At 38.0% G+C, this 24,084-nt stretch overlaps 1 protein-coding gene across 16 annotated transcripts in view; it reads left to right on the top strand.

The window, feature by feature from the left end:
* Window positions 1-24,084, top strand: part of DMD (dystrophin) — a 2,092,562-nt gene that overhangs the window by 630,339 nt on the left and 1,438,139 nt on the right. For all 16 annotated transcript variants that reach the window (XM_053201917.1, XM_053201921.1, XM_053201923.1 and 13 more), the window contains 2 exons: window positions 16,342-16,524; window positions 17,195-17,376. In XM_053201917.1, coding sequence (XP_053057892.1) covers window positions 16,342-16,524; window positions 17,195-17,376 — 365 coding nt within the window. The remainder of the gene's footprint in view (window positions 1-16,341; window positions 16,525-17,194; window positions 17,377-24,084) is intronic.

Genomic DNA, 24,084 nt, shown 5'->3' with positions numbered 1-24,084 from the left:
TTTTAAAATACCTGGTGGATTGGGTGAAAATTGAGTAGGGCAGCTAATTTGTTTCAGTCCTCAAAATAGGTATTGAACAAAGTGATTAAAAATGTAGATTATGCATTCATAAATATTTGATAAGGAGAAATATTTGATAAGGATGATAAATTTATAAAATTGGGGAGCATTATTGTAAAGGATCAGGAAAAGTCATACAAGAGATGATATTTGGGCTGAAACTTAAAGGAGAATATGATTTAAATGTGTTTGGAAAGTGTTTGTTTTTTTTTTTAAATATGTTTGTAGTAGAAATAAACAAGTAGGAAGGTAAAACATGCAAATGGCTGATGTGTAGGTTTCCAGAACCCTGAGAGAGAGAATGGAAGGAAACATCTGAGCCCATTGCATGATAGGGTATATATTTGGGACTGTGTATTACGAGTAAAATTGCTGGTTTATTGCATACAAGAATAACATACTCAGTATAAATATTGCAACTGTTCTCAAGTTGGCTTGAAGTAACCAGAAGAAGAGAGGGAATCAATGTGGAAAGAGAATGTCAGTAAAGTAATTCTTGTGATGTTTCAGGGCATGGTTTCTCAAAGTGTCACTACTGACATTTGGGGCCCCATTGTGCTTTGTTGGGGGAGGGGGAGGGGTGGTGACTACTGTACTTGAGCTGCTGCTGAGCAATGCGTTGTAGATTGTTTAGCAGAATTCCTCATCTCTAAATGGCCTAGATGTCAGTAGCAACCTCCACTTCAGCAGTAACCATCAAAACCTTCTCCAGATACTGTCAAATATTCCCTAGAGGGTAAAATATTCCCTGGTGGAGAACCAGTGTTTTAGGATGATGCCACTAGGAATAGAAAAGAAGAGATGAATGCAAAATAAATTGTGAAGGATGTTGTCTGCTGGACAGCTTTCAACCAAACTGCTAAAGGAAAAAAAAAAAATAAAGTTAATTCCATAATAATAGATGTTTAAAAAAAACTACACACACGTCTTTATGGTAGGTATTTTCTTTGTTAGCCTCCCTTTGTTCTCTGTCTTGCTTTCCTACTCAGTTTGCTATTGCCTTATTTTATAATACACGCATAACACCCTAAAATGCTTTTATAGCGTCTTTACTACATCAGGAGTGATTCCTCGTATCTTGTAGCCCACCCTGACTTTTGAGATATGAGAAGAAGCGTTAGTACAAGAGATAAAAACTTGTCCAAAGGTTCCACACTTTTTATCTCTATCTCGTGCATGTGCACGCTTCTCAATTCTCAGAACCTTAAGATGAAAGGGTTTCATTGTCAGTGAGACCCTGAGGTATAAGCTTTGAAGCATGCTCACTCTTGTTAGGAGCGAATGATACAATGGAAGAACTGCCCATTGCATTCAGTTGATGCTCTGCATGCACCTTTTAGTCCACCTGGCCTTACAGGGTACAAGACTGCTGGTCTTTTATTTGCCTTGAGGCAGAGGGCAGAATTTTCACCTGTTAATGAAATCTACCCAGAGTCTTCCCAGGGCTTAATACCATTAGCATTTTCCTTACAAATGTCAAGCTTTAAAGGCCTTAAACAAAGGATGTTTCCTCGAAGACAATAAGCAGGCAAATAGTATGCTTGTAAGGTGGCAGGTGCTATAAACAAAATGTACTCTTTCTTCTCTCTGGTCTGAAGTGGTCTGATATGATCTAATTCCCTTAGGATCTAATTCCCTTAGGAATGTTCTGATATGGTCAGATATGATCTAATTCCCTTAGGAAAAATAATGTCCTAATATTAATATAAAGTGAGATGGGAAGTTATTACCAGGTATGTGCTAGGAGATTCATTATTTCAACAAAAGTCTGTTATGTTCTCCTATTTGTCAGACACTATAGTGAACAAAATAAAACAAAACTCTACACTTGCGAAGCTTACTGTGAGGGTTTTTCTGAAATATATACCATACCACACTTTCAAGAACAAGGAAAGGAGACAAAAGCATGTAAAATGAATAAAGAAAAAAATCTAAAGAATTTAGTGATACATGTGAAGGGATAAGCCAAGTAGCTGGTATACCTGAAGGAAGTGGAGATAACCATTGTGTCTGAGGGAAAATGACCTACTTAACAAAAGTGTGCTTGCTAACTTAGTTGTATATTTTTATAAGCTAGAATCGAAATAAAACCAATCCCCCTCTTTTTTTTTTTTTGATTGAAGTATAGTTGACACACAATGTTAAATTAGTTTCAGGTGTATAAGACAGTAATTCGACAACTCTGTATGTTATGCTTTGGTCACTGTGAGCTTAGCTACCATCTATCACCATACAATGCTATTATGATACCATTAAGTTATGCTCTCTGCGCTGTACCTTTCACCCCATGACTTACTCGTTCTATCACTGGAAGTCTGTATCTCACAATCCCCTACATCTGCTTTGCCCATCCCCCTACCCCTCTCCCCTCTGGCGACTACCAGTTTGTTTTCTGTATTTATAGGTCTGTGTTTGCTTTGTTCATTTGTTTGTTTTGTTTTCTAGATTCTACATACAAGTGAAATCATATCATGTTTGTCTTTCTCTGTCTGGCTTATTTCATTTAGCATTATACCCTGTAAGTCCATTCATGTTGTGACAAATGACAAGATCTTGTTCTTTTTTATGGCTGAGAAATACTGCATTGCACACACACAGACACACACACATACATCGTATCTTCTTTATCCATTTATCTACTGATGGGCGCTTGGGTTGCTTCTATACGTTGGCTATGGTAAATAATGCTGCAACAAACATAGGATGCAGATGTGTTTTTTAAGTAGTCTTGTTTTCTTTGGGCAGATACCCAGGATGGAAGTGACAGGATTATATGGTATTTCCATTTTTAATTTTTTGAGGAGCCTCGATACAGTTTTCTCTAGTCACTGCACCCATTTACATTCCCACCAACAGTGCACAAGCATTGCTTTTTCTCCACATCCTTGCCAACACTTGTTAATTTTTGTCTTGTTAACTCCAGCCTTTCTGACAGGTGTGAGGTGATACCTTAGTGTGGTTTTGATTGGCACTTCCCTGATGATGAGTGATGTTGAGCATCTTTCCGTGTGTCTCTTGGCCATCTGGATGTCTTCTTTAGAAAATTTTCTTCTTTAGGTCCTCTGCCCATTTTGTAATCGATTGTTTTTGTCGTTTTGGTGTTGAGTCATATGGATTATTAACTCCTCATCTGATAAGTCATTTACAAATATCTTCTTATGTTCATTAGGTTGCCTTTTCTTTTCTTTTTTTTTTTTTTTTTTGATGGTTTCCTTTACTGGGAAAAAGCTTTTTGTTTTGGTGTAGACCAAATAGTTTTTTGTTTGTTTGTATGTTTCCCTTGCCTGAAAGACTTACCTAGAAAAATACTGCTAAAGCGTATGTCAAACAGATTACCGCCTATGTTTTCTTCTAGGAGTTTTATGGTTTCAGGTCTCAAATTTAGGCAGACTCCTTTTGTTGATATCACTTGTTACTTCTCTATTCTGTGTTGCATTAAATAAGAACAATGAAGAAAAGGAAGTGATTTTATAAAGGTTGAGTGGAAAGGGGTAATGTGGAATGACAATAAAAACTCCGTGTATGTCGTCTGTGAGCCTTATAATACCTTCTAAGTTAATACTGCCCTATGTATTATCAGGTATGTACCAGGAATCTGAGATTCATTATTTAGTCAGACACACACTCCTTCAAAATTCTAGCGCCTCAGGAATTGGAATTCAGGTTTATCTTGCTCCAAAGTGAGACTCACTTGAAGTTCCCTGAGGGCAGGCACTGGTTCTGTGCACCAGGACACCTTTGAGACATTGTCACATACAGAGGCGGGGATGGAGCCAGGGAAGGCAGTGACATTTTAGAAAACACTAGCTAAGACGTGCAATAGACTGAGAAACCAACCCACTAGGCTCAGTTTGATGGGGGGAGAGCTTGGACAGAGAAGAGATAATCCACAGTGGGAAGTTCCTGATTCTGTGAAATGGAATGAGATTCTTGATTCCATGAAAGAAATGAGATTTAATATGGGAAGCAAATAGATTATCAAGAGATGGCAAATACTTAGAAAAGATGGATTAAAGTAAGTAAGACTTGGTATATTTGCATTAGGCATGTTTGAAAGTAGATACGATTGTTAAACTTAGGACTGAGGAGGATAGCGTTAAGAACTGACTTGGTCTTCTCACATATCTTGTAACTGCCTTATTTTATTTATTATTATTTTTTTTAATTTTTTTGACGTTTATTTATTTTTGGGACAGAGAGAGACAGAGCATGAACGGGGGAGGGGCAGAGAGAGAGGGAGACACAGAATCGGAAACAGGCTCCAGGCCCTGAGCCATCAGCCCAGAGCCTGACGCGGGGCTCGAACTCACGGACTGCAAGATCGTGACCTGAGGTGAAGTCGGATGCTCAACCGACTGAGCCACCCAGGCGCCCCTTAACTGCCTTATTTTAAAGTTACTTTCAGAAAATCCCCAATTCTTTAAATTCCTACTTGTATGAGTTGACTTTTAAAATTATTGAAGCTTACCAAAATTATTATAGTTATTGTGTTCATCTTTGTTCTCTGGAATCCATGGATCTCATAATATTCCTTTAGCCCTTCAGAGTGACAAGAAGGGATGTTGGTTTGCTGAGGGTCCAGTTTTTCATCCAACACCTCATGGGTGTGACCTCAATTTTCTCATCTGGGCAATGGACCCTCTTTTAGGGTTGTTGTGAGAATTATATGACATAACGTGTGCAAAGAAATCACTAAGCTGGATGCTCTTCATTAACTACTTGATGAGTTCTTGAGAAAGCTGTTTTACATATGAATTTATTGGTATTTCTCAAAAAAACTTTATTGTAAACTTTATCAATAAAAAGACATATCTTTTATATTAGGTACGTTTAAAATCTATTTGGAAAAACTGAGAACAAACTGAGGGTTGATAGGGGGTGGGAGGGAGGGGAGGGAGGGTGATGGGTATTGAAGAGGGTACCTTTTGGGATGAGCACTGGGTGTTGTATGGAAACCAATTTGATAATAAATTTCATATTAAAAAAATAAAATAAAATCATGAATGACAAAAAAAATCTTTTTGGGGTGGCAGGATGACTCAGTCGGTTAACTGTCTAACTCTAGATTTCAGCTATGGTCGTGACCTCATGGTTTGTGAGTTTAAGCCCCACATAGGGCTCTGTGCTGCCAGTGGGAACCCTGCTTGGGATTCATTCATTAACTCTCTCTCTCTCTCTCTCTCTCTCTCTCTCTCTCTCTCTGTCCCTCCCCCCTCTACCTCTCTCCTGCTTACTCTCTCTTTCTCTCTCAAGATTAAATAAGTAAAAATAAAGAAATAAAATAAAATCTATTTAACTCTTTTATTATTTTCTTTCTAAACTTTCATTGCTTTAGAAGGGTTTGTTGTAGCAATGATTACTTATTTTCCATCCTTTTTGATTTTCTATGAAAGATCCTATTACTTTGTTGATGACAATAACCAAGACAATTTGTTTCAGAAGGAGATCAAGAAAAGAGAAAATTAAGAAATGAAAGATAGTATAGTTAAGAGAGGTAATATATGTCCAGTAACATGAAAAAGTAGAATAAGGTGTGCCTGGGTGGCTTAATCAGTTAGGCGTCCGACTCTTGATTTCAGCTCAGGTCATGATCTCACACTTTGCGAGTTTGAGCTCCGCATCGATTCCTGCGCTGATGGTGCAGAACCTGTTTGGGATTTTCTCTCTCTCCCTCTCTCTCTGTTCCTCCCCAACTTGTGCACCCTCTCTCACTCTCTTTCTCTCACTCAATAAATAAATCAACTTAAAAATTATTGAAAAGTAGACTTAGATAAATTAAAGAAAAGGAAATAATGGTATGTGGCACATGGTATGTGTCAAAGGGAATGTTGGGAAAAATATATATATTTAAAATCATGAATGCTTCACGCCATGATACACTTATTTTCCACACATGATCACTGGTTGAAACATCTTTTATACAAGACCATAAATTGGAAGAGCAAATGAGTTTTAATAATAAATTAAAATTAGATACCTAAAACAATTAAATTCAATTAGTATTTATTAGTTATCTGTATGTAGTATCTTCTGTTAAGTATGGGACAGAGTTCCTGCCTTCAAGGAATACAGAGATTTGTGTAATGTCTAGAAGTGTATACTATGTTATATTTCTTGAAAGTTGGTTAGAGAGTAGATCATAAATGTTTTCAGTACAAAAAAAGAAATGGTAATTATGTGAAATGATGGAGGTGTTAGCTAAAGCTACAGTGGTAATTACATCTTAAATTTGCACAATGTAATATGTCACTTATATAAACCAATCTGGAAAGAAATTTTTAAAAGTTAAATGGGTTGGGGGCACCTGGGTGGCGCAGTCGGTTAAGCGTCCGACTTCAGCCAGGTCACGATCTCGCGGTCCGGGAGTTCGAGCCCCGCGTCAGGCTCTGGGATGATGGCTCAGAGCCTGGAGCCTGTTTCCGATTCTGTGTCTCCCTCTCTCTCTGCCCCTCCCCCGTTCATGCTCTGTCTCTCTCTGTCCCAAAAATAAATAAAAACGTTGAAAGAAAAAAAAAATTAAAAAAAAAATAAAAGTTAAATGGGTTGAAAAATGATGATAATCCCAGAGTCATGGGATCAAGCCCCACGTCAGGCTCTGCACAGACCGTCGAGCCTGCTTGATATTCTCTCTTTCTCTCTCTCTCTCCCTCTCTCTCTCCCTCTCTCTCTCTCTCTCTTTCTCTCTTTTCCTCCCTTTGTCCCTCTCCCCTGCTAATGCTCACTCTCACTCTATAAAAGAATAAAAAAGAAAGAAAAATGATGAAACAAAATGAACTGGAACCTTCATTGAGAATACATTTCATACAGGGAGAGTATATTAAGCAGAGAGGCATATGATTTTATGGTAGAAAGTTTATTTTAAAACCACATATTAGCCCTTAGAAATACACTTATCTTGGGGCGCCTGGGTGGCGCAGTCGGTTAAGTGTCCGACTTCAGCCAGGTCACGATCTCGCGGTCCATGAGTTCGAGCCCTGCGTCGGGCTCTGGGCTGATGGCTCAGAGCCTGGAGCCTGTTTCCGATTCTGTGTCTCCCTCTCTCTCTGCCCCTCCCCCGTTCATGCTCTGTCTCTCTCTGTCCCAAAATAAATAAACGTTGAAAAAAAAAAGAAATACATTTATCTTTATAATAAAATATCAGTTCCTAGAAACTTAGGGCATGCTCATGTATTAGATAGGATATAGGCATTGTGGGAGTAACAGAGACAACATAGTAATGCACTATCTAAGAAACAAGTTGATTCCTCTTTCAGAATTATCAGTATTTTGCTAGTCCAGGCTTTGTAAGAAAGCTTTGCCCATCCAGGGACCAGCGTTTTCTTTGCCATGATACTCTGTCATCCCCTAGGATACTGACTTCATCAAGGATCGTTCACCGTCATGTCTGTATTACAGGCTGTGGGAAGAAGGAAACTACAAAGGGGAGAACATTTTGATTGTTCTTAACTTTTCACAAAGAGGTTGCACATATCCTGTTCCTCTCGCCAGTATTTGGTCACATGTCACACCTAACTGCAAGGGAAGCTGGGAACTATAGTTTATACTCCGTATAGCCAGGCTCCATAGCTCACCTATATTTTCTCCTATATAAGAAGTGGAAGAGGACAGATATTGAAGGACCACCAGTCTTTGCAGTGGACACTTGTTTCTGGGTATCAAGATTCATACTTGGCTCCATAACCTTTTGTTTAATAGGTTTTGGGAAAAGATTTCCTTAAAAATAGAAGTATACACATAGATATAACACATATGTGTACAGATGATGATAGACTTATTTTGTCTTCTTCACCAGAGTGTTCTAAGCACAATATATCATTTCTGCAAGACATTCTGTAATAGTAAAGAAAATCAGCTTAACTGATACAAAAATGAAAGGCATGTGATAGGAATTATAGAAAGTATAGGGTCCAAACAGTAGATTTGGCACGTCTTCCTTTAGAACATATTTACATTACTTACTTTTTGTGCATCTTCCTCTGTCTTATAAAAGAGAGTCTGTGCCATCACCTCGGCTATGTCACACTCCTGTCTGCGTTTGCGTTGTCCCCTTTTTCAGTGTTACAGCAGTGTCTTAGTCTTGCAAGCATTATTCTTGACTTTACATTTGATTTCCGACTAGCAATGTGGATTCCAGATATTATTTTCTTAGTAGTTTCAAAACCATTGATTGTGAAATTGTGGAAGTGAAGAAAAGAAAAAAGATATAGATACATACAATTTTTCAAGACACAATTTATTAGCTGAACCATAATCTTATTGACCTTTCCTGTTAGCTTTCTTTAAATGGACTCATCTTAGGGAAACCTGGGTGGCTCCCTGGGTTAAGCATCCAACACTTGATTTCGGTTCAGTTCATGGTCTCCCAGTTCAGGAAATTGAGCCCCATGTTATCAGGGAGACTGCTCGAGATTCTCTCTCTCCGGTCTCTATGTCTCAGCCCCTCCCGCTCCCCTCTCCCACTTGCACATACGCTTGTGTGTTCTCTCTCAAAATACACAGACATTAAAAAAAGAAAAATAAATGGACTCATATACTTGACATAAGACAACTTTCAATACAGTTGCTGTTTGAAATTAAAATCCTTCTTAGGTGACTAGGAGATTTGGGTTAGAATGTTAGTTCAGTAACTGTTTTTTTTTTTTTTTTTTTTTATGAGCCTGAGCTATAACTTCCTCTAATAATTTTATTTATTTTCATTGAGATGTAATTGTCATATAGCATTATGTTTCAGGTGCACAACACCTGTATACAACATAATGATTCATGATATTGTAAAATGTTCACAATAGTCTACTTAACATCCATCACTGAACATATTTACAAATAAATATACATTTTTATTTTATTTTTAAGAAGTCTTATTAAGATATTTTGTGAAAGTGCTGTTTCACAGACTCTGAAATCATTTTCTTCATTAATAGAGATTTATAAAATTGTGGTGAAGATAAGTGTTTGTAAACCAAACAACTTGGTTTTAAGTCACAGAACAGCAAATCACCTTTGTGATTTTTGGCATATTGTTTAATTTTTCTGCTCCCATTCCCTCATCCTACTATGCTCTGTCATCCTGATTTGTTGTGGTAAAAAATGATACAGTGCACGTTAAGTGCTTAACAAATTAACTGACACTAAGTGCCCAATAAATAACGGCAGCTGTTGTTACTGCTTTTATAGATGTAGTCGTTGTTGTTGTGACTGTAGTTTTAATATTGCCCTAACAGGAGACCATAATTTTTTTCTAATTCCTCATTACGGTTTAACTTTGAACTGAATTTCAGGCCCAAGCAGTATTAAAAATTACCTCTTTGATCGTATGATTAGATTGAATGTCATGTACAGTGTTGCATGATGGATTAATTTGTCATAAATCACTTCTGCAATCATTTTTTATACTTTGAATTATACCCTGGTTTACATGTTATATCTCTGAGGAAACACAGGGGAACTGATGCAAGAATATTTCCACATACTAATCCTAGTTCTTATGAATGGTTCTTCTGTTATTTAGTAAACGAACCACTTCGTTATCCCTCTGTAATCCTTTAGCTTTCCGGTAATCTTTCACTGAACAATAAAAAGATTATAGAATACACCAAAAAATTCACTATCCATGCATTGACTTGACTCTAAAAAAAGTATGACACATTTAAGGGAGCTAAGTGATAACATTTTCAAATGTTCTTGAAGTGTTTACACATTCAAGAACAAAAGAACTGTTTTTATCCAGGTTAAAAGTCCTATCACATTTTAAGGTGGCATTTGGGGAAGTTGCCAAAATAGGTTGGTTTCAACAGAAATATAAAAGTACTCAGTAATAGATGTGCCCTCTGGAAACGTCCCAGCTATTTTTCTAAGAGCTTTGTGGTTTGCTGGATTGCTGGTTTCACTACCTGTATGTAGCCATTTGATGACTTCTCTCACTTTGAATTGCCAAAATCGTGCTTCTAAAAATACACACAGCTCATTCAACTGTGTTTCCTCGTAAAAGTCATTTGCCATTTCAATGCACATTGGTCCCCAAATACAGGCGTTGTAGAACATTTCTTGGAAACTAGAATGTGCTTAACATTTTATTTGCATCATTTCATATAATCTTTTCACCAATCCTATGGAGATACACTTTTATTCTCCTTGTTTTACAGATGGGGAAACTGAGATTTAGAGAGGTTAAACAACTTGCTCAAGATTAGATGGAGAGTAAGCTGGGTTTAAGAAAAGTTACATAATGAAGTAGTGTCAAGGCTATTGCTCTATATTTTATTACAACAATTTCTCTCACTGGAAATCCGTTTCCAGACATTTGTCCTAGACATTGCAGGACTAACACATACATTCATTTGTCTTCCCTCATTACTTCATTTCCTCTTCTATACTCTTCCACCTTATGGAATAGCAACATCTTCAAGGAACATAGGTGACAATATCTGTAAGTCTCCATGCAAAAGGACAATCATTACGCCTCTGAAATGTGTGGAGAATGTTGAATCAATTTTAGTGTTCTTAATTTTGAAAACAGCCAGAATTGTTCCATCCGTCCATCGTTATACCTCTCACCTGAATCATTATTTGCCCAGTCTACTGCAGAGAAACATAAACCACTGTGATAAAGATAGAAATTAAAAGAAGATTGAAGCCTAGGGAAAAAAAAAAATTAGTTCCATTTGATGATACTGGCATCTTAAGTCATGAAATGATTGGTAACATTTTCTTATGCATATGTCTTCTATAAAAAGCAAAGATCAAATTTCCTAGAAAATTTCTTTTGCTGCCGTGATATGTATGAACTAGCCACAAGTTTAGGTAAAATATGAAATACTGTAGCAATAAATACATGTTTTGGGGAGCTGGAATCAAAAGTATTAGCCTGTCTGCATATATCTGTTTCTAAGTTCTCTGTTCATTGGGGGAGGTCTTTGAGAGGACATGACTACTCCTTGATCCATGAGCTGGACCGTGGCAATTGGAGGTCCCCTCACCCCTGCCTGTGTCCTTGGAATGATTCTACCTGCCTTCCCCACTCCTAGAGTTGCCCCAAGGATGCAGCTCAGAGAGTGATGTAATGTTGAGCCCATCTGGACAGTATATGTGACTGAACTCCATTAAGGTCTGTATGTAAACAAGGCTTGTATGCAAGTTCCCTTGCCACCTACCTATGTGGAGTGGCTTGCCTCTTTCATTGGTTTCTGTCTGTCTTCCACACAGATGGATCAATTTTAGACTACACCTGGGAAGCTCCCAAGGAGCTTCAGAACCACCAGTGTTAAAGATGGATTTATAAAGAATGTATTTTCTTTCAAAGGTTCTATTGAAAATGTGCAAATGTGAAAATTCAAGCACATTTCTTCTTTCATGGGTTTACTTGTGCTGAAATTCTAGAATTGTTTCCATTTTTCTTTCCTGACCTATTGAAAATAACTTTTTTATTCTTGACCCGGAACATATACGTACACATATATACATAGATACACATATATGTATATCTCAAACAAAAGTTCAGAAAGCAATATTAATCCTTAATATAAATGACACAGGCTAATATTTATTTTATTAATTTAATTTGATTTAATTTTAAGTAATTCCTAGTCATGACCCATTAAATATTCCTGGTCATGACCCACTAAAATGATTTCATGAATCATTGATGAATCATGACTAACAAATTTGAAAAATAGTTGTCTAGACAAAGAAGGAATTACTCAGAGCCCTGATGACAATTTTGACCATAATCATCTATGTATGTAGAGTTGATTTTATGCATACAAATAATAATGAATTGAGTTATTTTTTTTTATTTTACACAGCTTATTCATGTTTGAGTTTAGCTTTAATAAGGCTGTCTTTGCAAAGTTTTTGTTTTATGAACATCCTCAGACAAAACTTTGAGATTCAGAATTTATGAATACTAGACCTCGTGTCCTTGACTATAAAGATTTGCCTTTTAAAATTGTCTCCAAAATTTCAAGCTTCTGTAAATATCAATAAATCATGAAGTGTTTATTTTATTTTTATTGAAGTGTAGTTGGGATACAATATTTTACTAGTTTCAGGTGTACAACTAGTGATTTGACATTTATGTACATTATGAAATGATCACTGTAATAAGTCTAGTTACCATCTATCACCAGAGTTATTACAATATTATTGACTGTATTACCTGTGGTATACTTCACATCCCCATGACTTAAGCATTTTATAACTGGAAGTTTGTACCCATCTCCCTGCTTCCCCTCTGACAACTACCAGCTTGTTTTCTGTATTTATGAGTCTGTTTCTGTTTTGCTGTTTGTTTGTTTTGCTTTTCAAAAAAGATTCCACATAGAAGTAAAATCATAAGGTATTTGTCTTTCTCTGTCTGACTTATTTCACTTAGCATAATGCCCTCTAGGTCCATCTGAGTTGTCACAGGTGACAAGATTTCCGCCTCTTTTACGCCTGAGTGATATTCCATTGTGTATATATGTCACATCTTCTTTACCTACTTATCTATCAGTGGGAATGTTTACTTTTGTAATCCAAATTGTACATTGGTAAAATGTATTGTGTTACCTGAGTAATAGTGTTGTTTATAATTTATCATTTTGAGAAGATACATTTGAAATCAAGATCGGTAATGATTTTTAGAACTTTGATGTAGGAGCTAGGTTAAGGTTCACGTTTCATAAAGGTATAATTGATGCTTACTCTTAGAAGTTTTTCGGATCATTTTTTCCACAATAATTTTTTGGCTTTTGAAATCTGGACAGTGACTCAAGATGATAACAGTGGAGTAGGTTGAGTTTCATAATGGTTCTTTTGCATATAAGAATCCCATAATAATTGCAGTTATCATGCACTTTCTTGGGTTCTTGCAGAAGATCAGGCATTCTGCTAAACACTTGATATACTGTTCTTTAATTTTTACCACAATCTTATTAGGAAAGTATCACTGCTCCTGTTTTACTTAGGAGGAAACTAAGGCTAATGATAGAGCTAAGTAACCTTCCCAGGGTGATAAGACCTCAGACCAGAGTCAAGATTCAAACACTGCCTCCACAGCCCTTGGGTTTTACAGCCACGCTCTAGCGTACATGATAATAAAGCACCGTCTCCTCTCACCTGTAACCCAGAGAAGCCAAAATATTCAGAATTGAATTGTATTTTTTTTCACCTACACACAGCGCTGGCCACACAATGTGCAGTACAGTGAAAAATGAAATACAGGGCCCCTTGTTCAAAGAGCAGGAAGGAAAGTGCTGTTAAAATTAAACTATAAAGCTGTTTTCCTTTATTCCATGGTCTCTCTTTCTTGACTTGCCATTGTGTTTTTTATTTGCTGTTTAACTTCATACTGAACAAAGAAAATTAAAATTTTAAAGTATTAGCATGGGTTTTATTGCTCATTGTTACATTGTGCAATTGCGGTTGTAAATGTAAATATAAGACCATTTAACTCCTGCAGAATCACCGGCACTATACAATTTGTATTTTGTAGCTTGTGCATGCCTATGTATTTCATTCTTAATGTGGAAACATTGCACAACTAACTTAGCTGTTTTTATTTCACTTCTTGATAGGTGCATGTTCTACTCCTATTCTGTACTTTCATCATTCTGATGAGTAAGGCAGGATTGAAAGGACAAGGAACCCGGGGTTGCCTTTCCCTTTCTTTTTGTGTCCTCAATTTCAGCCTAAATGGTTGGCTGATATGGGAACGAAATACAAGTAAGAAGGGATATCCAAGGACTCTGTGGTCATTCTTGTTTTCTTAGAATTGCCTTCTTTCTGCATTTGAAGCAAGTTCTGGTTCAAACAGAAAGCACGAGTTCTTGGGGCTGTTAGTGCCATCGGTCGTTCGTAGACATACTTCCCTTGGACGGGCTTGAGTGTTGCTCCATCCCCGCATAGTGTGTGTCCACCCGAATTTTATGCTCATGGCACATCAGTAACACTATATGCAAATGGGGGTCGACACACATATTATACTTACTTCCCCTGCACATTTCCTTTGTCACCTTATTGGACTTCACTTCCATTACCCACGTTCAAAGATAACATTATTAAGGGCAGTGTCAGGAAACAGTTAAAACAAGCAAGGTATGTTTCTGAGCCTTCGGGCACTGTACCACTGCTCAGGTTGCACAACTATGAAGCTGCTCTTGACTACATACATCTCCCAGGCTACCTTTGTGTGACTTTTCTCCTCTTAATGCTGACTTTGATATCTGTTATTAATAGTAATTAGGGATGGAGAGAAAGGATACACCATGGAACTTGTTCAAACCCCTAAGACCTTCAGAAATTTGCCTTGACTTGTGCTCAGGGTCCTTTTGCTATTCGAGATGCTAGAGTTGGGTGATCTTGACCTATCAGGATGACATATTTCTGCCAGTTCTCTAGAAACACATGAAGAATGCATCATTTGATGGAAATACCACACAAAGCCCTCCCCCAATGTCTCTCCATCTTAGAGGACTTAATAGTTGAAGAAATTTTTAATAATAAAGTTTCAAAATAGGAGCATTTATTGGAAGAGCACAATTAAGTTGGTGCTGGCAGCTCCGTGGGATAAGGCCCAGCATTGAGAGGGACTAGAAATTCAAGGCAGACCTGTCAGAGGAAAGCCATCAAAAGGGGGGATTTTTTTTCTAGACAAGATCATGCAGTCTCCCAAGTAGCTTCTGCTTGTTCTATGCTGCCTCTTGTTTCCTTTGCAGAACCCTGTTTGTTAGGGCCTGGTGTTTGCTTAGTGTCTTTGGAGTATACAGAAGATTCCTCTCCAAACACTTCTTCAATATTTTTGCTCTGCTTCACTGTGTCAACACTTTGTTTGTATCCCCTACTTCAGCAGGAAACCCTCTTGAATGCCATCTTTCTTAAGATATTTGAAGCCCAGCAATGTACCATGAGTGTACTTTACCCAAATAAAAATTCATGCACATTTTCTTATTTACTCGAATTCTTACCATTGGCAATTGCCCGAGTATTAAAGCAGCGGACACATTAGTTACCCCAAGAGTTGTCTCCTGGTACTTGGTAGTACTGGTCCCATTGCTTCTGAATCCCTGCTAACACCCAACCAGGTTTAGAGGTCAGTGTTCCATCCTGGAAACTAACCTGTTATATACAGGTGAGTCTTTTAAAGTCTCCATTACTTAGCTTGAGGTGGGGAGGAGGTATGGACATGCCTAGTACTCCCACTACTCCAAAAGAATCTTTCCCCATCAGTTTTCTCCAGTCACTGTACTTCTTCTTCTGTACCTTCAGCTAGGTAATGGGCTGAAAGTGGTGGGGCCAGTCTTCTGGTTCCTTCTTAGCAGTGCCTTCATAGGTGGCCTGGATCTTCTCGTTACAATTATGGACTATGTACCTGTTGTTCTCAGCTTTATTCAGAAATTCAGAGTTTCAAGACAACTGTTGGGAATCTTACTTAACATCCTACTAATTAAATATGGAAGCAGGGGCACCTGGGTAGCTCAGTAGGTTGAGCCTCTGACTTTGGCTCCCGTCATGATCTCACAGTTCATGAATTCAAGCCTCCCAGCGGGCTCTCTGCTGTCAACATAGAGCCTGCTTCAGATCCTCTGTCCCCCTCTCTCTGCACCTCCCTCCACTCATGCACTCTCTCTTTGAAAAATAAATTAACATTTTTAAAAGAATGTGAAAGCAAATGCTTCATATTTTACATCTTCTAAGATAATGCCTTCCTACTGAAACCATGGCCTTCTGGAAATAAAAGCTTAATTTATAGAAGTCATCATACTGTTAGAAATTTCAGTTGTGTGAATGAGGTATTTCTGTTTAAATTTCATCTGTTTCCCTCATTTATTTTCAACCTGATAACTTTATTGCTCTTTGAATTTTCAGAAATAGTTCATTCCCTTCTCTTGGGAAGAGATGTTTCCTTTAATGCCATTGCAAAAGTATGTAAATATAATACCAATAATGTTTATGTATAAATGATTGAAAATATAATATGAAAAAGTTACCTATGGCTGAAAATTGGTAGCATTTAAAATACAGCATGAAGAGATGATGTATTAATTCATTTTTACTATAATCCAGAAAAGCTTTAATGAAATACTAATTTGAAGTGGATTTCAACTGCCATTTGAGAATTTGTGTGTATGTTTGTGAGATGTTAAAATGCAGACTTGGTATTGTATGTGTCTGCTGTTCATGTCTCTGGTAATGCAAGTGGGCATTTCTAGCATTTTAAATATTTCATTCGATTTATCATGTAATGTACTGGAACAGTCTGCAAAGATACTCATTGTATAACACCCAATTTATTTTATTGTGCAGCACTTGGAAACTCCTGATGATATTGGCCGTTCATCAATGGAGACTGAGGTAACCCTGGACAGTTACCAAACAGCTTTAGAAGAAGTACTCTCATGGCTTCTTTCTGCTGAGGACACATTGCAAGCCCAAGGAGAGATTTCTAATGATGTAGAAGAAGTGAAAGAACAATTTCATACTCACGAGGTAAAGCAAAACGTTGATGGATGAAACCAAGCACATGACTTGTCATAATGACAAGTCCCTCTTTTTATCTCAGTTACTCTGTGAGATCCTTGTACTTTGGTAATTTAGCTTTTATTTTGAGATGGAAACAAATCAGTGTTGATGGGCGTGGGATTCCAACAGCCTGCATTTAAAGTTCTGTCTTGCAGAATGACCCTTGAAGTTGCCGAGATCTCATTTTGCCAGTGACTCATGCCAGGGATACGAGAGCCCAGCTCCCTTCTCTTGGGTCAAAGCGATGCTGAGTTAGAACAGTCACTCTGGAGGACCCATGTGGTATCCGGCTACACCGCCCTTCATGGGAGACTTTTCTTGAAGTGACACACTTAACTTGCTTTCCGCCCCTTTGCTGTCCTATTTTATGCTACTTTGGCTCCTTTGCATGTCTTTCTGGGAGCTTTTACTTAGTACATCACTTGCATACAGATCCTTATCTCAGGATCTGCTTCTGTGGAAGGCCCTTAATTCATATTTAAAGCGCTATTGGGTTTTCTTAAATAAAAATTCACATCCTTTTACTGGAATATAATTTACATGGGCTACAAATTGAAAATTGCAAAAAAAATAATAAATTTCAAAGCCATAATGATTTACCTAAAGCGCCCACTTTTTCACCTTCTTTTCCTGTCAGGGGTACATGATGGATTTGACATCTCATCAGGGACGAGTTGGTAATGTTCTACAACTGGGAAGTCAACTGATTGGAACAGGGAAATTATCAGAAGATGAAGAAACCGAAGTACAAGAACAAATGAATCTCCTAAATTCAAGATGGGAATGCCTCAGGGTAGCTAGCATGGAAAAACAGAGCAAGTAAGTCTTTGTTTTTAATTCCTAAAAATAGTGAGTTTTGGACTTGTATGATTACTTTGATACAGTTTCTCATTTAAGTTGGGATTCTCAGTTTGCTCCTAGAACATGTAGCTCTTTTTTAGGGCATGTTCGGATTGTATTTTCATGTCTGTTATATTTTGTTTTTCACTTTTGTGATTGATGTGGAGAGGTTGGATAGAAGAACCATTATCTACAGAACTCTGCTCTCAAAGTTGCCAAAATTGTTGTCACAGTTAATATTTTCTAAGTTTTTTCCAAAAATTAAAATGTGACCATGGAAGGCAACAGAAATGTAAACAGGAAACCATGCATATAAAATCATCTGTTAGGCACAGTTGACAGGAAACTTCTCTTCTGAAGGAAAAGCTCTCAAAATATTAGTTTCTCATGTGTTTATGGAAATCCTCTTGAAAAAAATTACTTCTAATCTATGTTTGGAAATCCTTGTGCAAGTACTATATGGTAGTGAATTATTTTAAGAATACATATTGACTTTATCAAAAAAGAATTTTTGAGATATTTGTGAAAATGGCATGTTTCTTATAAAGGTAACAAGTAGATCTCATCATTCTGGATGTGTTGCTTTGATTTATATTGTTAGGTGTGTGTATTCATGTAGAGCCTATCGAGACAAGATAGATTTATTTTTAAATGAAAAGAAATGAAGTGCTAACTGTGGATTTGAATACATTAAGCTAAAGAAATTGTCCAAGCGCCTTAAGTTTACTTAGCTATTATTTATGAAGATTAAAAGCTTTAAACTAGGACCAAAGAAGCTCATTAGATATGCTGGGAAGATTGCTATTTCAGTACTAAATTATAGTGTGACAATAGGGAGGGGGAAAACACATTTTTAAACTCCTGTCTTTTGAAAGACTAAATAAGGCATATGCAGGATAGAATTTTCACAAATATTGGTATTCCAAACCAGGAGATATGAGTCTCTATACATACTGACGTTTTCCCCTGATGTGCCCATTTTGATGATTGCAACTAACCCTAGAAAGTTAGAGTTACAACAGCCATATTCTAACAATTGAGTCAGTCTCATATCCATGCCCAAGGGTTGACTCATTTATTCCCCCCATTTATTATCATAAATTATAAGATACAGAACCTCTCTTACTTATGGTCGTGTCTCAACATTCTTCAGGTAGCAACTTCCTATTTTCACTGATCTGTGCAACTTAACGTAACCTCAGATAAAATTTGCTTGTCTTTAAAATCCTATGGTAGAACCACTGTCTTCTCCTTCCTATGTTCTCTTTTCCCATTCCCTCCTGGAGGCTAAGTGCCCCCATCAAACCCTCAATCCCTTTTTAAAATTTTTTTAATGCTTATTTATTTTTGAGAGGCAGAGAGAGACAGAGTGCAAGCGGAGGAGGTGCAGTGAGAGCAGGAGACAGAATCCAAAGCAGGCTCCAGGCTCTGAGCTGACAGCACAGAGCCCAGTGCAGGCTCTAATTCATGAACGATGAGATTATGACCCAAGCAAAGTTGGATGCTTAACTCACTGAGCCACCCAGGTGCCCCACCAATCCCTTTTTTTAGGTAAGACTGACAGTATGGCATGAAGTGTTCATGCTAATCAATTAATTACCTTTGAGACTGAGTTACAAGAAAAGGTGAATTCAACTTAAAATCCCAAATTTGTAGTCCGTTTTAAAAGCAAGGTTACTTTAAAAAATGCCTGTCTTGAAGGGATATCTACTATTAGATGATAGATAATAGCATAGATACACATACGTGGATGATAGTGCACATGCCCATATTTACACACATACACATGCACAAACATGCATACATACATATGTGTGTATGTGTGTAATTTCTTTACCCCCATCCTGCTGGAGGATGGAAAAGCTAAAATAACAACATCAGTCCTTAGCTAAGATTGACATAAAACACCAGTTTGTCCTGGGGTCCCTGGGTGGCTCAGTCAGTTAAGCGTCTGACTCCTGATTTTGGCTCAGGTCATGATTTCATAGGTTCGTGAGTCCAAGCCCCACATCAGGCTCCATGCTGTAGAGCCTGCTTGGGGTCCCCCCCCCCTCTCTGTCTCTCTCCCTGCCTCCCTGCCTCTCCCCTGCTCGCTTGTGCACTCTCTCTCTCTTTCTCTCTCTCTATAAATAAATAAACTTAAAAAAAAACTTTTGTCCTGAGGGAAGATTTGGGCACTTTGGTATGTGTTTAAGCACTTGGAATGATTATTAGGAAGGCAAGGGCGGCCTCTTAGCTGGCATAGTTTTTGCTAAAACATAGAGTTTTGAAAATGAGACACTAATATGGAACCACCTGTAGCACACAGTCATTTCTGGACAGTTTATTGAAATACCCATACACAAAGTATGATTTTGCAAAGCAAATCCAGAAATCTTTTGTAAGGTTGTAAAAGTAAGTCTTCCATATCGCTTTCCCTAACTTTGTGTGTATTCATGCATAAAACCTATTAAAATCGAATTGAGATAAGCCATTATGCAAACCGTGCTGGACCTGATTCTTAATAGATTTTTTTGAAGGAACCAAAGAGCTAATTATGACAATAGGATATCATCAGTATTTAAAAAAATAATAATAATTCTAGGTTTTATTTCATGCTTTTATAGATTGCTACCCATTCACTTTCTATTCTCATGAGCTTTGTTGATGATGAGCTTCATAGGGAGCATCACCTATTCTTTCCAAACCTCTGCATCTTCTGAAGTAGGAAGGCATGATAAATTGCTAGCAAACAAAAATGGATCAGTCTACATTTCTCATCTCTCCCTCCCATAGACAGAGTGTGGATAGACCCCATCCCAAGTTGTCATCCCTGACTAAGCATAGATTTTGTGATGAGAGGAATGATAATTAAAGTTTGTCTGGGCATATAAGATATAACCGAAACCGTGCTAGGATTCTTAAGTTGCTATCTTTTAATAAATGTAAAAAACAAAACAACAAAAAAACGAACTGGGAATACATATAAGCTTATAACTATATATTATGTATATATTTATATATGTACTATAATTATACACACACACATGCACACACACACACACACAAACATAAGTATTAACAAATATTAATGGAGTACCTCAAGATATCAGATACATTTCCAGGCATTAGGGACAAAGTATTGGTCATAAGAGTTTAAGTCCCAGATCTCCTTTAGCTCTAGAGAGGCTGTTAAAACAAGAACCCAAGAGGGACACCTGAGTAGCTCGGTTTAACTGCAGACTCTTGAATTCAGCTCAGGTCATGATCTCATGGTTCATGAGATCAAGCCCCACATAAGGCTCCATGCTGACAGTGCACGGAGCCTGCCTCTGATTTTCTCTGTCCCTCTCTGTCTGCCCCTCCCTCACTTGCACTTACTCTCTCTCAAAATAAATAAGTAGACTTTTAAAAATTCTTTAAAAAAAAATAGAAAGAAAGAAAGAACCCAAGAGAAAGGTACCTGAATGCTTGGTTAAATGTCTGACTCTTGGTTTTGGCTCAGGCCATGATCTTACATTTCATGAGTTTGAGCCCACATTGGGTTCTGTACTGGCAGGACAGAGCCTGCTTGGGATTCTTTCTCTTTCTCCCTCTTTCTCTGACCCTCCCCTGCTTGTGTATGCTTTCTCTTTATCTCTCTTTCTCAAAAAAAAAAAAAAAATGAATCAACATTAAATTTTTTTTAAAAAAATGAACCCCAGAGGATGAAAGGTGGGAGAAGCATCTCCGTACCACAGCGCCTTTTAATATCCTCAGAAAACTTACTCCTAGCTGATATTTAGTGTTTGTGATCCAAGAATGTTATTTCTGGGGTGTTAACCATTTAATTTGAATTTGAATGACAAGAAGGAACTACCATTTGTTAACCAGGAGAGTAACATTTCAGGCAGAGGGAACAGCCAATGCAAAGGCACTAAAATAGGAACAACCGGCTTGTTAGAGGGAGCGAGGATCAGCATGAGTGGAAAGTTGCAGGAGGGAAGGTTAGGTAGTGGAGGTATGAGACAGGGTTAAAAGAGAGGTAAGGGTCCCCTCTTGTATGGTGGTGTTAGGGTAAGAGAAAAGGGCTTTGGAGTTCTAGTGGAAGTGCAAGTGTTCCAGGATTTTTTTTTTTTTTTTGACCTCAGTACCTGGAATTCATCCTCTCACCACTTGGAAGAATGAAGAGGTGGACACAAAATGAACAGCAGGCAAAGTTTATTGGAGTATGAGATCAGGAAGTGAGAATAGTATGAAAGCTCTCTTTGCAGAGACGGGGCATTTAAAAGTGAATACCCCCCACTATAGGCAAGGGTCTTTGTTTTATAAGGTTCTGGTTGCCCCCTTTTTCCCTTCTCCCTTGTTCCTTCTCAGGTTCTACCCTCCCTGGCTTCATAACTCTACGTGCTGGGTCCTCCATTCATGATTGGCTCCATTCCATTGTGTGAGGAATCAGACTAGGGTCATACTGTCCCTCTTATAGCATAAGCTTTATGCTTTTACTTATTTTAGTTAGATATTTTGATTGTCAGATTACTGAGGGGAACCTGAGGGGGAGTAGGTGGTGTCTGTTACATTCTGAAGAGGAACCTTATGTCCAAGGGGGTTTGCCGTGACGCTCCCAGCACCATTCCAAAAATCTGTGTTTTTCCCCACCAAGGGACCTCAGGTCCCAACGTTTCCCTCTCTGCCAATTTGATCCTATCTTTCCCTATCATACAAGAAAAAGCCACCAGAATGTTTTAAGTAGGGGTGAGACAGGTAAAGAACATCTCAGTCATGCTACTGGAAGAGGAAAGGGCAGTTATAAGGTCACTGCAGTAACCCAAGTAAAAAATGACAGGTCTTATGCCAGGTGGTAGTTGTGGTATACCACGAGTATATTCTGTTATTTTAGCCCAACAGTTAATTTATGAACTATTCCTGCTATACTTAGTTTTGTTATTTTTTGGCCTTTTTAACAGGATCCTTTCTTTTTAAGTTTAATTTATTTTAAGAAAGATACACAGAGCAAGCTGGGGAGTGGCTGAGAGTGAAGGCAGCAGAATCCCAAGCAGACTCCATGCTGTCAGTGCAGAGCCCAGTGCGGTGCTCAAACTCAGGAGCTGTGAGATCATGACCTGACCTGAAATCAAGAGTCGGACACTTAAGCAACTGAGCGGTTGCCCTAGTCAGGATCCTTTTTGCTTTGGAAATAGGTATCCTTGCATTATACACATAAATGTTAGCTATATACAGGTCGCATCTAGGAAGTACTATGTATCCCCCAAACCGTTAATAGTTATCTAACAAGAAATTTAAAAATATATAGGGGTAACAAAATACTCCTATTTCTACCTAACCATAAATCTACTCAGATTTGCCAAAGGGATAAGGCCTCTCTTTCTTTTTTTTTTTTTTTTAATGTTTATTTATTTTTAAGAGAGAGAGAGAGGCAGAGAGAGAGGGTGACACAGAATCCAAAGCAGGCTCCAGGGTCTGGGCTATCAGCACAGAGCCCCATGCAGGGCCCAAAATGGTGAACCACGAGGTCATGACTTGAGCTGAAGTCAGAGGCTCACTGGAGTGAGCTGCCCAAGCACCCCAGGTCTCACTTTCTTTTTTTTTTTTTTTAATTTTTTTTTTAGTGTTTATTTATTTTTGAGACAGAGACAGAGCATGAATGGGGGAGGGTCAGAGAGAGAGGGAGACGCAGAATCCGAAACAGGCTCCAGGCTCTGAGCGGTCAGCACAGAGCCCGATGCGGGGCTCGAACCCACGGACCGCGAGATCATGACCTGAGCCGAAGTCGGATGCCTAACCGACTGAACCACCCAGGCGCCCCCAGGTCTCACTTTCTTAATCACCTGTTTATGTGAACTGGGGTTGCATACTTCCCCTCTGTGATTCTCACTTACTGATTGTTGAAACAGCAGCACTTGTATGAACCTGACACACCTCGAGAAGATATCAGCTGACATAGAGTATGAAAAAGTAGATCGTGAATGCAAAACAATTACAAAATGCAAAGAATGATCATCATTGTAAATAAGATGACTAGCCATGGGCTAATTATTTTAACTCTACCATAATGGTTAATAATTTGCTTCTTATATATTTTTCACTTTTTTTCCCCAGCTTGTTCTAATTGCCTCTTTGATTTTTTCCCCCCAAAGGCTATGATCTTGGGTGTGTTCTCTGGGGGTGAGGGAGTATGTTCAAGGTAATTGAAATTACATTTGAAGTTAAAATTTTGCAACGGAAATATTTAGAAGTGCGCTTTATAAAGAAATGCCAGTAAAAAACATAAACATGCAGATGCTTCTCCCTCCTTTTTTCCTCTTATTCCTCCATTTCCATTGGATTCTTAAATTCTATAAATTTCTTTCCACTACAATTCTGATACCTTCATAGATGTGAGCTGATGATGAAGCTAATGCAGTAAAGAAGTTTGTTAAGGTAGCCTTGGCACTAACATAAGCTGCTATCGGTCAATTAAAAATCTTTATTTATGAAATTGGAAAGAACTAAGTGCCCCTGATTGCATAGTTAAAATAAAATAATGAAAACAGGACAGTGCCTGTTGCCATCCTCGAGTTGGCAACCTTATGGACAGGAGGTGAAATCATTTTTGTTTGGATTCCTTTTATGCTGGAGAATACCCTTCGGATGGTGGGAGGTGAGGGAGAGAGAAGAAAAAGGCAAAAGTTCCAACTGTGGAAGCATGAGAAGACAACTGGCATAAGG

Source organism: Acinonyx jubatus, chromosome X (assembly GCF_027475565.1).
Source record: "Acinonyx jubatus isolate Ajub_Pintada_27869175 chromosome X, VMU_Ajub_asm_v1.0, whole genome shotgun sequence".
In the NCBI taxonomy this organism is placed as follows: Eukaryota; Metazoa; Chordata; class Mammalia; order Carnivora; family Felidae; genus Acinonyx; species Acinonyx jubatus.
This window is presented reverse-complemented; position numbering and strand designations above follow the sequence as displayed.